Genomic DNA, 17508 nt, shown 5'->3' with positions numbered 1-17508 from the left:
CAGAAGCCACTAAATTAAGTGACTTATTTTTCCATCTAGTTCAACACTTTCCACTCAGCTCTTCTACACTGAATGTTGGGCAGCATCTTTAGCAATCGAGTAGAAGCAGTTTGTAACTATCATCAGCAGTATCTTTCAGCTGGATTCACACTACATTTTGACACACAAAGTAATAAGTAACCCATATCACAGAGAAATCAGATTTTATGAAAATTAAAACAAGTCATCACTTCATCGACATTCTTCTCTGACATATGTCATTTTTATTAGGTATCTGTGGCCTAGTGTTTCTATCTAAAACATGTAACATTCAACTTCTGTCCAAATTTGACTGGATCAATCATTAAAACTTGATTGAAATTGCTATGGGAAATCAAAGAGATTTTGAGATAATAAAAGCATTATGAAAGCCTTCCTGCTCAAGCCTAACAGTTGGATGACACCAAAAAGGTCTTGGTCTCTTCCATGTTGTGCTCCCATTGCTTCACGAGGCTGTCAGCTTACTGTTCCAATGCTGCCCATTTAGCAGATCCGAATTAAGAGTAGGGATAGCAAAGTGCCACACAGAGGCCCGACTCTTCAGCAACATAAAATGAAGTTGCATCCCAGAGCTGTAGTTTCACTTCAGTTTTCATTTTAAGTGAGCAGAAACAAGCAGTGTCACCACCCCTATAACTTTGCTGTTAACTCATGCTACCTCAATTCAATCCTCTCCCTTAAGTCCACCAGACACATTTTAGTCCACAGAAGTTCCTTGATACTGTTTGTGCATCAGCTTAACATACCATCTAGCACAAGAGAGAGGGGAGAAGCAAGAAGCTGGGGGCATCACCGTAAAGGCAAAACTGGTAAAACGTTTATGAACCTGTAGCCTGAAAATGCTATGCCAGGAAAAGTGTATGTGGGACCCATCAGCACTGACAGTTTCAGAGAATCCAGACACCACCGCTCTTGCCTTAGGCAGTTCAGCTGTTTGTGCAGGTACAGCTTCATCTCTTTCGAAAAGATAAAGTTTAAAAGTTACCTTAACTAGTTGGAAGAACTGACAGAGGAAAGAAGAAAGTTTTACTTTACAGTTCTGATTTAGATGATGCTACAACTGGAAGTGGAGGACAGTAACCTTTCAAACCCTCCCTGGAAAGAAAGGGCTCTTATTTTGAAGCACATCAACTTAAGCAGATCTCACTCCCATAAAGAAAAGCACATATACGCATCATTTGCATATGGTTTTTTTTATCTATGTATTTTTTTTACACTTCAAATAGAGTTTAAGGCAAAAGCACGTACCTCTCAAAACTCTTACTTCTTCCAGTAGCAAGGTTAGCTGAATCGCCACCTCTCCTCAGCATGTTCTAATATCTTCTTCACTGAGATTCCTCATTCACTATTCATATTTTCCTCAATTTAGATATTAGCCTACCACATACATTTATAAACCATTAAGATTAATAAAAACGTCCCTCCCTTTCTTATTGTTTTGACTATCTAAGGCCATTTCACAAATACAGTTCACAGCACAATCCCACAAGCAGTTGCACTGGAGTAATTCAGCAGGTGACAAACAGCATCCAAGACCAGGAACACCTTAACAAACTGCCACCTGACAAAATACAGTGTGGAATGAGAAGGATTACTTCTTTGCAACACTGAACCAGAGCAGAAAACCCCTTCCAGTTAGAGTGCCATCTTTCAGGTCACACAGAATATTTTTAGAACTTCTTAACAGCTTTCAATGGTTTCTCCCCTCCCCCTAGCTTGCATTGCTGCTTCTGCTATAAAGGTATCAAGAACAGGCTCCTTTCTTATCTCAGGCTAAACCACTGGGTTAATGCGCTTGCTGGAGAGTCATTCAGCTTTGGCAATCACAGAGATATGTTATACTTAATGCATTGCCAGCAGGCAACAAAGGTGAAAATGAGAGACTTTCCTTACCAGTAAAGATGCCTTATTTTGAAAACAGCCAGGAGCTCTTTCAAAGAATTTTAATCGAAATAATGCCGCTATTTTGCTTTTGCTGTTCTGAATACAAGTTGGTTTGATTAATGATAATATAACAAGCCCAGAAGACAGCACTTTGTAACTGAGTCTTTCACTTAAATGTATAAACCTCTCCAAAATCCGTTATTTTTGTTTTACTAACTCTAACCCTTGGACAGGTATAAGAAGCAAGAAAGAAACAAAACAAAACAAAAAACCCACACTAAACAAGGACCATCTATTTTAATACCCAAGTTTGATGCTTAGCATCTGTCTTTTCAGCACCATGGAAATCAATCTGCCTGACCTCCCAAGTGAACTAGCCTGGATTAAAAAGCCTTTTAATCAAGACCAACACCACCGATACAGAGGGAAAGTTATAAATGAGAAAGACTTAGAAGAATACTTCTTGCAGACTTTAAAAGGTAAGTTGGCCATTGCTTAAAACTTTTGACTTATTTTCCTCTATTATTAAGCAAACTATCAACTATTAGCTTGAAATTCTCACATTACAGATTAATAATAGTCCAACCTGAAAGTTTAGTACTTTCTTTCAATGTTACTGGCAGAACTGTATGCATTTTTTTAAACAGAGTTTAATGTACTTTTCACAAAATATAGATAAGAGGAAACAAGCTTAATTTTTAAAAGAAGTCAATGGGATTCAGTGCTTATTGAACAAATACCCTGAGTACTCTAAAGAATGTGCATTCATCTAGAGGGGAAGTTAGACAAGGATCAAAAGTATCCAGCAACACAGATTGCAGATTAAAAAATAATAAATAGCACATGAAATCTGAGGTTTAATTTCAAAAATTCTACTTTTTAAGAGGAATTCAAAATTAAAAATGTTACATTAAGGCAAACAGTTTCTTTTTATTTTGGTAATTTCTTGATTTGTTCACTTTGGGAGATATTTGCTTTTTTTATTTCTCTCTCACAATGAAAAGTAGAATACCTTTTCCTGTTTACCACTGTAACTGGTATAATGTCTCACAGCTTTAGTCACACACCTTATCATTTTTTGCTTTTGATCTGATGATGCCTCATGAATAAATAGTGTAAGTTTTCAGGGAGCATTATATACAGCTTTTAAAGTAGACATAAACCCAAAATTTTGAGAAAGGCTAAGTATTCTTTTGGGGCCTGAACTGTATTACATAGCCAGAATGATTTTGAGAAAAAGAATTTCTGAAGTTGGGAAAGACTTCCCCATTAACACCGAAAATATTAAAGGTGTTATTTTCTGGAAACAAAGAAAACCCCAACCCCCCTAAAACAAACAAAGAGGCTTCTACATGTCTTACCTCTAACTAGAATAATGAGTAAGAAATTGACCCAAACATCTTCCATTTCACTCAGTGAACAAAACAAAAGGTAGACATAAGAAAGATACTGTATCACTCGATCTATTCTTCCAGAACACCCACCAAAGACTCCTTCACATCCCACCCTGTAAAAACAGGGGGGGAACTCCCCCACCCTCAACAACTATGAAAGAGAAGTCAGGCCTCCTTTCCCATGGGAATAAAATAGCAATTACCTAGTCTTTTTCTAAGAGTATGAAAAAGCCTTTGTGCAATCGGATAAAGGATCTCGTGTCTACAGCTTAACAGAAATTAAGTTCTGATACGCAGCAAACTAAAAATTCTATTGTATATTAAAAAGAAATATTTCAACAAATCAAATTATAAAAGAATGGTAAAACCCACCAAAAATATTATGATCTCGCATGACAGGGAAATCACTCTTAAAGCCTCCAGCCAACCAAGAATAATATTTATATACTGCTTGCAAAGTTCTTCACATAACTTGTGTTCTCTGCGCAGAGTGGAGTATGTCACTTCCTATACTCGGTACAGCTCTCATGCCATTTAAGACAGAAATGCCAGAGCTCGGATCTGGTATACATAAGAGACTGCCCTTATTACCTTAAGACAGAATCCCAGAACAAAGTGAAAATGTGAAGTTTATAAAACAGTAGTATCATAGTCAATTATAAAAATTGTTGACATGGAACCTTCCTGGAGTATGTGGTGGCATAATTTTGCTTTGTTCATTTTCTGCTATTTTATCATGCCCTGGGGAGGTGTAAACCATGATTTGTCATTGATCCTTTTACAACATAAATACACAGGCATAAAACACATTTGTCTCTGCCAAACAGTACTATTAATAAATATGATTTTAGGGTTTTATCAGGTACTTTAAACCATTCCCCACCTGTAAACTAAGGAAACAGAATCATCAGTTCAATCATTCAGCAATCTTTGCAGGACAACTTACTCTTAAAGTGTTTCTAACAATCACAGATTTCCTCAAGCAGGACACAAAAATACACTACAAGAAACAGGGCTGTTGCTACACTCTGTTTAAGAGGTAGGAGAGGTAGTTTTTCTTGCATAACCTAGCAGTCCACAGTCTTTCAGTCATTAAAGACTATGAGAAGAACTTCACATTACATTACGCCCTTCAAGGCACACATTACATTAATCACTGGCTTAAAACTCTGATTTGACTTAGTCCCAAAAATGCAAAGGTTTTTCACGCCAGCAGGCGGCTGAGCAGAGGTGGACACCTTTCTGCATGAAAAGAACTTGGACAAGAATCCCCTAATCTACCCATACAAATAAAACATGTACATGTTGAAATTTGTCTGCAAACTCAAACCAATCCTGAAGGATTTTTTTTTTGTTTGTTTTTTGGGTTTTTTTGTGTGCGTGGGTTTTTTGTTTTTTAGTTTCACAAATACTATGCAGATAGAGGCAAGCAGCTTTAACACCAAACATTTCAATCACATAATTTGTTTCTTTCTAATTCAGGGGACAGAGGTCAGAAAATTTGGGAAACTGCATAAAGAAGAAAATCCAAACCACAACTAAATGCAAAATTATAAGGGAGCTAGTGGTGCTGAAACTGTAAGGAATACAAAGCTTAGAGACTGTTTTCTAAGCTTTTAAGCTTGTATTTGAACAAAGGGAACACTAGTGGCTAGAGCACACAAAAACTGATCTACTGCTTATTTACGGCACTTGGGGAAATAACTAATGACATATTAACTACACTGAATATTTTTAGTTTGCAATCAGTATAGACTGTTCCTGGACATGCTACCACCCTCTTCGAGGGGACAGGACAGAGTGAGGAAATAAAGGACAGTTTCTGACCAAAGTCTTTTAAAATGACAACAGGGATAATAACAGGAAAAAGCCCCAAACGCTTGATTACTTTAGAATGCAATTATTTCCTATATTCAGTCTATATTTTGCTTGCTCACCTTTGTATGAATTTCTTCCTTCCTCACACTTTTCTGTCATCTCCATCCTATCTCACATGAGCCTCCCACAGATCTTACATAATAGTGTCCCATAGGAAAAGGAAAGCTTTTATCAATGAAAGGCAGATAATTAGCTTTAGGAGCTTCTAATAAACTCATACACAGCCAGCTCGTCCGATTACATCTACCTGAAGGGAGGTTGTAGCGAGGTGGCAGTAGGTCTCTTTCCCCAAGTAAGAAGTGACAGGACAAGAATTAACTGCCTGAAGTTGTGCCAGAAGAGGTTTACATTGGGTTTTAGGAAAAATTTCTTCACCAAAAGGTTTATCAAGCATTGGAACAGGCTGCCCTGGAAAGTGATTGAGTCACTGTCCCTGGAGGTATTTAAAAGACACGTACACGGTTTAGTGGTAGACTTGGCAATGTTTGGTTAATAGTTGGACTCTGTGATTTTAAAGGCCTTTTCTAACCTAAACAATTTATGATTTTGTGATTGTTTCCTTTAAGTGATCCTATAGTCACTCCCACTAGCATATACCATAGTAATTCCACTGCAGCTCCTGCTTCCTGATACCATCAGAAGTTCCAGAAAAGAAATGAATGAACTTTCTGCTTCCCTTATGCTGCCTATCTCACAACCACAATTCTTTCCTCTAATGCCACCTCATCAGCCATCCTTCCCCTAGCACCACCACCTACAGCTCCTCTTCCTTCCAAACCAAGCAACATCATTAAACATCCAACTCAATGCAATATTCCTCCCCTCCCAATTTCTTGCCAGTCATTTACTTCCCTAATCTCCTAGACTTCTCAACTTCCTGGCAAGTTTTGACTTTTTCCTCTCAATGATCCTTACAGAAGGATGATTGCTAAGACTGTTAAACAAAGAAGACCACCTACTTTAAGCTGCTCTTTGTCACCATGATGGAATCTATTCTACTCCCCACAGATTCTAGAGGCTTTCCAAGGGGGAAACAGGAAGGGATTAACATTTGACTGTTCTTTTAAGTACACTGAAGCGTAGTCAAAGCAGTGTTGCTATCAGTAACTGGGACATTCTGACAGAAAGACAACATGGTGTTGAGGAAGTACTGTATCCAGACAACATCCAGGTTCTCTGAGTAATTCAGTAACAGGAACCTGTCACTAGACAGCATGCAGCAAACTTGTTTCAAGACCCCTGCCCAGTAAAGAGGACATGAAATGATACCTTCGTATCAGCAGGACTCTCTGCTCTGTGGGGTGCTTTTTATTTTTTACCTACTCAACGTATAGGTGATTTTCATATACACATATACTCCCTCTTGCTCTCTTTAAGGGCTGCATAACTTATACTTTGAGCTCTTTGGAGTAACAGGACTTTTTAGCATGTACCTAATTGGAACACAGTACACCAGGACTCTGAAGCTCAATCAATGACCCCAAACACTACTAGAATTCAGAAAGCAGCAAGAAGATACTGACTACTATTTTACTGCTCATCTGTAAAACGGCTATCCCAACACCCAAACTTGCTGGAGTCTACACTCCAGTAGTAGTAGAAATTCAGTACAGACACCTATCTCCTGAGCCCAAAATCTACAGTAGAGAAAGAAACATTCAACCTAGAGTAATTTTTTCAACTTCTTCAAACAGCTACTGCTTAATATTAAATTTTTCACTTTAAAGAAGGGGAAGCCCTTAGAAACTGTTTTTGGTGTTAAATACTTTTAAAATCTATCAATCTTCATTATTCTTTCACAGTTTTTTATTGATGCTATAGCACTGTGTATAAGTTTAGATTAAGCTTATCAGATTAATTAAAAAGTAATAATAGTAATATTGAAATGTTAGTATATCCTCTTTTTATTGAAAGCAGGCGGTCATCATAATATAATAGCACATCTATTTAGGCAAGTCTAGCACTGTAGACAGAAAACATCATCAGACATTTCATTGGAATCCGCTCTATTACGTTCTACTTGAAACAGACATCACAGCAACCAGAAATGGTCTAGGTTAAAAAACAGAACATGAAGTTTATATGGCTTAAAGAAAACTATACTCACAGCTAGCATTTCTGTAGAGAAGAAAAGGTTCATGGAGCTGAAACTCCAAATCTTTATTTACTGGTTCGACCAGGTTGTGCATGTTCAGTCGATTCACTATCGTAAAACCATGATAAGGAGACGCTGACCTATTGTTTCAATTAAAACAAAACCAAGGATTAACACCTTGATCAACATATATAACTTTCTGAAATAGCGTTATGAGTTTATCTTCAGATATCCGCTACTTATTAGTTGAAGCTTTAGCACTCCTGAAGCTCTAATAGTTGTTCTTCCACATCATTTCTTGGCATGCTGACTAATTTAAATTTAAAACCACACTTACTAAACTGCTGAATCAAGGATATGCCTCAAAAAAACATCTATTAAAAAAAAACCTAGGCCAGGTCCAGGATTAAAATGCAAGTGTATTCAGTATTTCACACAAGATCGTTTTGAGGTATTGTAGAATCTCTTCTTAGAAGAGAGGAGAAAAAAACAACCACTTACAGATCAACATTTACCTTACTGTAAATAGGTCTGACAATAAAAAATGCTGTTAGCTTAAATAACATGAAATACACTTAGAGGGAAACCATAAACAGTAATTTTTCCCTAAGGAGACTCTTAAAATAAAGACTTGACCCAGTGTCCTCAAAGCAGATAGTGCATTATTCAGAATTGTATTGCTTAGTGAAACAACTTTATTATCATCTAGATTTTTGCTAGATACCAGGTAGAAAAAGAAAACATCAGGCAAGCAAGCAAGCACTGGAAATTCAGGGTAGTTTTACATCTGTTCTCTCTTGCTGCATGAATGTCATGTCAGCATACTCAACTGTGCTTCTAAGCAGCCATAATCAACTCTACGGTAACAATCAGATAAAATTAGCTAGCAAATGTTAACATTTCCATAACAATGTGGCCACCTTTACTGAATGAGCAACAAGAAAATCTGTCAAGAGCTTCTAAGCATGGAGCAAACAGTCCTTATCATCACGAGTTAGGTCTTTTAATGCACCTGACAGAACTATTCTGAAATAATCTGCTAGTCACAGGGAATTTTCCTTAGTTTTTTTGGTTTTAGTTTGGTTGGCTTTTCTTACACTAAATATTTCCAAGCTTAGAGATAAAGTAAAGTGGACAGGAACTGTTTGGTTACTAGTATCCCTTCACAGTGCCAGGATAAAATATTGTAATAACCTAGTCCAGGAGAGTGTGTTTCAGGATGGGTTAAGTCTGCGCTATTTATATTTCTTACATTCAACACAGTGTTATTTCATTGTCAGATCTTTGATTTGCCTGTAATTTAAAACCTATATCCATGATTGGTTTTACATGCCAGTTCCCCTGCCACTGCCTTTCCTCATCCCATATAATTGGAAATTTCTTTCCTGGTTTTTACGAGATCAAGTTGCCCCAAACCTATACACTAGCAGATCTCCAGCTTGCTTTTAGTGTCTGCCATTTCCTGATGGTAAGTTAGGACGGATCGGTTTGTTGTCTTTATTGTTTTCATGATCAGCTTTATGGATTTTATTTGACAAAGAAAGACTCAGCATTTAACACACTCAATACATTAACAAAAGCTAGTGGATTAACAAAATGAGCTCAACAGGCTGGGTTTCTGTGTGGATACATACGCAGCATTCATAAAGTTTTGTGATTTTTCAGCAATACTTTTTAAGTGCTTTTGACAGTTATTCACCTATGTGCAGTTTATTCTTTTTGAATTAGTATACTGACATTAACAGCTGGTCAAATAGCTAATTCTGAGTTTACTGGATTCAGTAAATACAGTATGAAGGCTAACACATGGAGCCACCTAAGGTTTGTTTTCTTAAGGAAGGGAAGTAAACACCCCTTGCAAAAAAGACCCTTACCTTTTGTACACAAATAAGGTCCCTTCAATGTCGGTTTTCTCCTACAAGAGAGAGCAATTGCATTTAAGGGATATGCTTGTTCACACAATCACATAGCTTTTGTATAGCATTTTAATTACAGAGATTTACAATCTCCTTATCTTTTCATGAGGTTTGACGTCACAGGACTGTAATTATAATCTATTATTTTCAGAAAGTACCTTATTTTTCTTCATAAGATTAGGAAATTAAACCCACTTCCAGAAGATTTTGCTTATGCTAGCCATCTGATGATGTGCTATACTGTATTCCTCAACCTTCCTATGCCAAGCCTGACAGGTCAAAGTCGAACAGCTTTCTCATAACCCCATATTTTACTTATGGACTACAGCCCATTAGCCTGCAAATACCAGACAGGTTGTCTTCCACAGCATTACTCAAAGGACAGCAATGCCAGCACAGCCAACAACAAAACAATGTAACTATGGCCCACGGCTCTGTTCCATACTTGTTTTCAAAGCTGCCTTTACCCTGCGCTTGTGACCCACACACAGAGAAAGCTGTGAGCATTTCCACACGCTTCCATTTTTGTAGTTTTGTGATCAAAGTGGCAGTGAAAGAAAATACTTTTCAGTGCAGTGACGAATGCGAATGCCCACACCCCTCAAAACCCCACTCTTCCTGAATCAGGGCTCTGGTCAACACGCATGAGCAACAACAAGTTACAATTTAAAAAAAAAAAAGTCAGGTCAGCAACGGCCACCAGGAGCAAAAGAAATCCCCAGCCCCACAGCCGCTCCGGTGGCGGCTGCCGCGAGTGGGCGAGCGGCCCCCGGGGACGGGCACGGTTGCCCTCCCCCTTCCGAGCGCCCTCCGGGGCCCGCACGGCGGCGGGGGAAGGCAGGCAGCTCCCCGGGGCGGCTGCAGCCCCCGCCGCGACCCCTGCGCAGCTGCGGCCAGGGCACGGGCGACCGGAGCCCCGGCCCCGCACGGCCGGCGGCCGCGAACGCCCTGCCCGGGGCTGCGCCGCCACCTCACGGGCCGGCCGCGGGGACAGCCCGGGCCGCTCCCCCGCACTTACCCACTCGTTGGCCTTCGGGCTGAAGCTGTACAGCGCTACCTGGCCGGTCACGTCGGCGATGCTGGTGATGTACGGGTCGTGCTGCTTCAGGGCCGCCAGGCTGATCTCCTGCCCCGCTCTGCTCACCGACTCCATCTTGGCTCCCGGCAGCCACTCGCGGGGGAGGGCAAGAAGCAGCCGCGCGGTGTTACCGGCGCGCCCGTCCCCGCCGCCGGCCGGAACGCCAAGCCCCGCGCCTGCCGTTCCGCCCGGCGGTGAGGCCTCCCCTGCGGCCACCCCGCGGCAGCCGCCGGCCACCGCAGCCCGGAGCAGCGAGGGCCTTCCCGGCGGTCCCCCAACCCCGGGCCCGCGGGCTCCCTTCTCCCCAGCCTCGCAGCTCGCTTGCTGTGGGGACTGGGCACCAGCCATGTCTGAGGCAGCCCCCGGGCCCAGCCGACACGCACGGCCTGGGGGTGAGGGCTGCGGTCTGCACACCGCCGCCGCGGCGGGGACAGTGGCCTTGAGGCACAGGCCGGTGAGGCGCAGGGCAGCAGCCGGGCGGAGACGCGGCTTCATGGTGCTCCCGCGGAGGGCTGCGGCGCATCCCCCGGTGCTGCCGGGCACGGGCGGAGCGGTCGGCGGGCAGCAGGTGGAGGCACAGGCACCGGGGCTGGCAGAGCCGAGCCGCGGCCGCCGCCCCCCCGCCGTGCTGCCCGGTGCCCAGGTCGCTGCCCGGTGCCGTGCCCCGCCGAGCGCGGAGCTGTGCTCCCCGCGCCGTCTACCCCCGTCTCGGCCCGGGTTCGGCTCACAGTGCGGTGAGGAAGGGGCTGGAAGCCCCCGGGGTGGGAGCGATGGGGTTATCAGCCAGGCTCCCCAGCTCCTTCCCCGCACTTGGTGCCTCGAGCTCGGCCTGTGAGGTGCTCAGCTGGCCTCGAGTTGTCTGTCCACAGCTGGACATGTCAAGAAGAGAAATAGCTGGTTTGTTTCAATGGTGCCGATTAAGCTAAAGATCTGTTTATTGTTTACACTGTAATCAGCCATTATTTTTATAGTTACGATTTATTTACTGACATGGGCAATGGCTTCTGAGTTCACTGCAGGCCGCGCTCTGAAGTGCGATGAGATGGGCCAGAGGCCGGAGGAAGGACCATCCAGGACTTTGGGGGTGGCACCGTTCGTTTACGTGTTCGTCATCATCTGGTATCTGAATATCCACACTGGGATATGGAATTTTCAGTATTTTTAAAGAATTTTAGAATTAAGTAATTTTCTCAGGCATAGTAAACATTCCGGCTGTTCTGTGTAGTACATGTACAATTTTGCTGGAAGAAGAACAAGGTAATGTGCAGTGCACTGAGTCTTGTTCCTGTGATTTTTTTAATCATTAGTGGATTTTAGGAACAAGAAAGTATAGAATACTTCTTAGCACCAAGGCATGAATGACTTCCAAGATAAGATCACTGCCTTTGTAGCATTTTGTGCAATCTGACAGGAAAAAAAAAAATTTTAATTTGTAAACAAAACCATGTTTATGGGGAGGTTCTGACCCTTCTGAGAACGTGAACAGTTTCTACTGAGCTCTGTGTTACCACAGGTCATGTTCTTCTCCATTGCAGGTGGACATCTGATTTTAATACAGCTTTACAGTATAATCCTCTCCCACAGTGGCAGATATTTAATGCACAAGCTATAAGCAAGAATCCAGCAGTTGTGTGGTTCCTTAAAAAGTCTTTCTGACAAGCAGTGGAAATAACAAGTTCCAGTATAATATATTTTTTAAAAACTCTAAAAATGAAGTTTTTTTTGAGAGAACATTAATTTACCTGTTTTGATGTCAAATATTCAGCTATAAAGTAAAAAGACATTTCTTAGGAAAAAAATTAGGGTGGACACAAAACTCCTGTGTACTTCATCCCAGTAACACACTCCTAAATCCCAAGACCTAAACTTCAGTAAAAAAAGAAAACCCAAGCAAAACATACAGAATGTCTTAGAGCTCCATAAATCTTCCATCCTTTTCTAACATTTTTACCACAGGAGCACCCAACCTTATCCATAAAGTTTGGGTGTTCACTGGTTCTGTTAGTAAAGTGCATAAAACCGTTTCCATCAAGGGCAAACAATGACACCTAAGATGTCAAAAATACTTTGATGTAAAATGTCTAGTTATTATTCAGTAACACTCTGTACTAGGAAAAAGATAGTATGAGGAAGTTTAAGTTTGAAAACAATCTTTTATAAAGAGGCAATCAACATTCTAAGGGCTCAAATGAAACAAAGAAAATGACAAAAACTTTTTAAAGAACTGGTTTTAAATGGCATCTTAAACATCTGCACCAAACCGCTTCTTTCTGCAAGATCACTGTAAAGCAAAGGTATCTTTCAAAGTAAAAACTTATTGGCAAAGGATAGCCTTCTGCTGTGTGAGATCTTTTTGGGTGTGAAAACTCCTTGGCTTCATCTTGAATTAAAAGTAAAACATAAGGAGCATCAATAAAGAAAGAGAAATGGTGGTTTCTGGTTATGGATGGTTTTTCACCTTCATCTGCAAATTCCAGTTCCACATTCTAATGAATTTGTTCTCCCTGCCCTTCGTCACTCGTTGCCTTGGAATAAAGTATTTTAGATCAGAAATTAGTCGTATGTCCTGCCATCTGCTTCCTCAACCTTGAAGTACACCAAAGTATAGTATACTTAAAATCAAGCTCTGACCTCAGTGTAAACTGAAATGTTAGTTGTATCCATTCAGGCTTGTTCTGTGATTATTGTATATTGCAAATCTCTTTGTTCTCCCTTGAAGCTGTGCAGCAGTTATTGCTGTGGAAATGTTCATCCATTGCTCTCTGTTCCTGATTCTCACACCAAACCAGGCAGAAATGGGATGATGTACATAATGCCTTTTTGATGCTCTCTCTGTGAGTGGGACAGATTCAATTTGTGTTTCAACAAGTGAAGAAAACATTATGTTCTATATTTCAGTTATTCAGCTGAGGTTTTATAGGACAGGATATGATGATTTATTACCCTAACTACTATTATATACTTGACATATTAATAAAGGTAGGTGAAATAATAAAGACCCTCTTTTATGTCTTCGGTTGCTTTGTCACATCACGGCTAGTTCTCTCCATTGATGTCTGCTCTACTGTTTGCAGTTATGTTACCCAAACTATTTTTCTGGCTCCTGTTTTTCACACAGCAGATTACTTAGGTATTCCCAAAGCTTATTTGGACTGCAGTCACTCCTTTCAGACTTCATACTGAAAAAATCTTCTTGAGTCTGCAGTCCCGTTATTTTTCCCTTGTTAGATGAATATCATCAGGAAAAAATATATTGCTGCTGTTAAGATGATGGAGACACACAGTAACCATTCCCAGTCAGTGCATTTTCTGTTATTACTACAAGTTGAATTAGGATCCAGTGGAGTCCAGCAAACCTGAGTGACTCATAGAGCTCATATTCTATCTTTACTGTTTTCTACTTGAAACAATTGTCAGAACTTTCTGATTTTGTGAGATACTTTGGAAATGACACACTTTTTATTGGTTTGCTTACAGATATTTTTCCTTGTATTGTAATATCCGGCTTGGGCTATTGATTAATAATTGCATCGTTATCTATACCTTAAAATTAAGAGATAATAGCTGTAATTCTGGAGATTATTTGGGCTTAGTCCTATCTAGAGAAAATAGTCCTTATGGTAACTTGTTTATCAATAACTTAATGAACTTTTGTATTTCATTTTAATTCTCTGAGCAAGCCTGAAAATCTTCACCCTCTCTTTTTTTAGGAGAAACACAAATTTCTCTAATTTTAAAGCAGTTAAAACAACAGGGGGAGGGAATGCTAGAATGTTGCAAGAGTTGCTTGTTTGAAAAATCATTTAATTTCACAGGAGGCATTACTTGAGCGTTTTTATTTGCTTATTATTTATTACAGTGTTTACTTTAGTTGTATTCTTTGCTCTACTGTGAATGCACATTTGATCTTTGCTATTGGTGAGGCTGACAGGTCCTTATATCCAGTCTCCTTACTGTACCTCACTGTACAAATAGTTCTTCCTGTGGTGATTCTCCAAGCTGATAAAGGACAACTGAAGACTGCTACAGTTAGAGATTATGAGCCATCTCTTTGTAAAAATCTCACCTTTTGAGGATTAGCACGGAAATGGCCTTGCATCTACTCAACTCATTTTGTCTCAGTTTGTACCATATTTATGTACATAAAAGAAAGTTACCTTTCTTAGCAATTATTCTGCTCTTAGGAGTGCCAAGTGAATCATAACCCTTTCATAGGTCTTCCAGCTTGCAGTATGCTCTTTCTATGCTAATGCTGCATCCACAGGTACCTTATTGCACATTCGTGGTGACAGATATTTATTTTTAGCTGTGAAAAATATTTTTCTACTTTTAGAGGAAAGTTTTCTAAATTGTTACACATGACAGTGGTATAGGGAAGCAAATTTTTTCCTTTTTACCTGAGAATCTTAAAAATCTGGATATTCTGCAGTATCTGCAGTTGGTCACCAAGTCAGTTTCCTTTTTTCCTCCTTCTTCTGACTAGAAAATTAAAATTGGTAAAACGCTTGCTGATTGTCATCAGGATAAAGTACCACCAGATGTACAATTAGTATCTTTTCCTTGAATTTTTAGTAATTAATTCCATGATAAATTTGTCAATTTATTATGCCCTGCTTGAGTGATACACTAAATAGGAATTGTAGATAAACTGAAGAGACTCTGGAAAAAGCTAGAAGAATGGCAAAAGACTTAAAAGTACATGTCTTGCAAGAGAAAAATTATTAGGTTGCTGGGACAAAAGAAAGAAAATTTAAAAAGTAACATGGCAGTTTACACATTTGATGTGTAAAAGGTTGTTACAGAAATTGGTTCTCTACACTTACTGGCAAAGGCCTAAATGAAATCAGGTTAATGTGCAGCAAAAAGAATTAGGCTGGATCCTAATAATCCTGAACAGTAGGAATTGTTAAGCAATATAACAAGTTACTGAGGGATGTCATGTGGTCTCCTTCACTGTTGTTTTTTAGGATCAGATGATACAGTATTTGTCAGGGATGATTACATACTTGTTCTTACCTCTGCAGAGCCTTTTAGTTAAGGTAATGATTCCATTTTGCTATTCTGTCATTTCTCTCCCACCTTTTTCAGGAAAGCAGTACCCCTTCACTTCTGCCAAGTTAATTGTTTAAGTCAGAATTACAAAATAAGCCAGTCATGTGTTTCTACAGTTCTTCATGGCGAAGATGACGGTTTCTGGTCTGAGTTTTATTGACAGGGTTGGGTGGGGGTTTTTTTGAGTGTGTGGCTACATTTGCAAATACATTCTGGAGGGATGCAGAGCAGTGGTAATCTAAACGATTAAAATCTGTGGGATAGAATGGTGTGTAAAGTGACTCCTGGTTTTGGAGGGTCATCACACTGAAGTGACAAGGTACAGGAAAATAGTTCTGGCAGTGCTGACTTACCCAGCTGTAGGTATGGGATTTTTTCCTATTTCTGTGCTGTACATAAAATGGAGATAATACATAGCTACTTTGTAGAGTGTCTGAGTTTCTCAGATGTTGCAATACTGAAATCTGAATTTAACTATAAATTACTTTGGTCTCATTTTGTCATGTAATATTTGCAGTGATGACTTTCTCTTTTCTTTCCTTTTTCTTTTCCTCCTTATACAACTGGCAAAATGTTCTAGCAAATATGAAGCAGAAAGCATTAAAAACAACACTGAATTACTGAAACAATGTAATTTAATGAAGTATGAGGAAAATGACACAAAAAAAACATTTAGTCATCTATGTGTTTGTGGCCATTTTGGACATGAGTATTGCTAACAGTTATGGTCCTTCCAAGAGATGCTAAAAAAAACATTGAACAAAGAAAAGACGTTAAATTACACTTACAGTTCAATACAACCAAGAGAATGAAAATACTCAATTTGATTTATACAGTAAAGCTGTTCCCACAACAACAGTGCAAGAGGTTGAAATAGGTCACAGGCAGCCCTCCTTACATTGCTCAATAACATTAGAAGGATTAATCATTTATGGATTATCTCCTAGAAACAATGATCTGGCGCAGACAGGTAATCCAATCTCCTCTATCTTTCTAACCTGGTTTGCCGTTTCACAGGGGATTGTGGAAGGGTGGCAGTTTTTTCTAGGAAGATATTGCCTGCCAGCTTGAAACATATAAATTGCTGGAATTTGCATCAAAATATGACAGTTCTTCTCTGATGAAGGTAGGTAATGAAATTAGATAGGTAAAGCTAACTTTTTTTAACTAGAGCACCGAGGTTTGGCTCAGAAATTGTATGAAATTCACCCTTAGTTATAGTCTGGCACTGAACAGAGTAAAGAGAGTTTATCATTGACATAAATCTGAACTAGAGAGAAAATGTAATTCCTGGGAGTCTGTATTTTACATAAATATCCAGTAATGTGTTCTTCCTGACTAAATTTCTCCAAAAATTTAAATGTAACATATTTTTTTAATGTAAACCTTTCAGTGATCGCAGCCTCGGTAAGTACACTAGATGTAGGTGTACAGCCTGACTATTATTGATTTATATACTTAGTGTAGTATATAGGGCTTTGAACATACATCTTTAGCTAGTTTTGTCATATTTTATCGAACAGTAGGTACAAGGCCTGCTGCTGAATATATCAGAACTGTACTAATTTCATGACTGAAAATGAACTCTATTGCAAATCTCCATTGTGGCAAATTAGCAATTGGACAAAATATTGCAGTAGCAAAGGAGCTCTGTCAGGGATTCGCTATTGCTTATTTCATTTTGCGTGTAGTTTTTGTTTTATTGGTATAATAGCATTAGGAAAAACAATATGCAATTATTATCACTATTATCACAAAGCAGAGTAGCCTGTTCTCCTGAGTTGTCTTGTATGGATTATAGACAGCGCAGATCAAAAAAATTACAATTAGATTAGCAAGGTTCTGCTCTGTACAGAATTAAGAAATACATCAGGAATAATTGTGCATCATAGTAGATACCTTGAGCCTTGAGAAAGCTACTTTAGGACTCTGTCAGTTTTTAACTTGGACAATTTTTAATTATTTAGTTACCTACCTTAAATATACTGTGTCAGTTTTATGGCACTGCTGTGTGCTTATGTTTTTGTTTTCTTGTAAGCATCCTTTTGTATCCTTTCAGGCTCCTGAGCCACTTTTGATGCCTCTGTGTATCCAGCCCTTTAAATATTGAGACTATCACATACATTTTAAAATGTAGCTTTATATGCTGCTTTATCTCTGAAGCCTTACTGT

The 17508-nt window shown here is 39.6% G+C and overlaps 2 protein-coding genes across 3 annotated transcripts in view; one reads left to right on the top strand and one right to left on the bottom strand.

Annotated features, from left to right (window-relative positions):
* The window catches only part of DCP1A (decapping mRNA 1A), a 37740-nt gene extending 27301 nt beyond the window's left edge, over positions 1 to 10439 (bottom strand). The window contains exons 1-3 of one of the 2 annotated variants that reach the window (XM_055805381.1): positions 10225 to 10439; positions 9165 to 9205; positions 7303 to 7430 (exon numbers count right to left, since the gene is read on the bottom strand). In XM_055805381.1, the coding sequence (XP_055661356.1) occupies positions 7303 to 7430; positions 9165 to 9205; positions 10225 to 10359 (304 nt within the window). In that variant the 5' untranslated portion in view covers positions 10360 to 10439. The remainder of the gene's footprint in view (positions 1 to 7302; positions 7431 to 9164; positions 9206 to 10224) is intronic. The other variant, XM_055805379.1, reaches the window with a different exon arrangement.
* Positions 10440 to 16352: 5913 nt separating this feature from the next.
* CACNA1D (calcium voltage-gated channel subunit alpha1 D) overlaps positions 16353 to 17508 on the top strand; it is a 235682-nt gene continuing 234526 nt past the window's right edge. The window contains exon 1 of the mRNA XM_055806929.1: positions 16353 to 16462. The gene's annotated coding sequence lies outside the window, so the exon portion shown is untranslated. The remainder of the gene's footprint in view (positions 16463 to 17508) is intronic.

This window comes from Falco peregrinus, chromosome 5 (assembly GCF_023634155.1).
Source record: "Falco peregrinus isolate bFalPer1 chromosome 5, bFalPer1.pri, whole genome shotgun sequence".
NCBI classification, from domain to species: Eukaryota; Metazoa; Chordata; class Aves; order Falconiformes; family Falconidae; genus Falco; species Falco peregrinus.
This window is presented reverse-complemented; position numbering and strand designations above follow the sequence as displayed.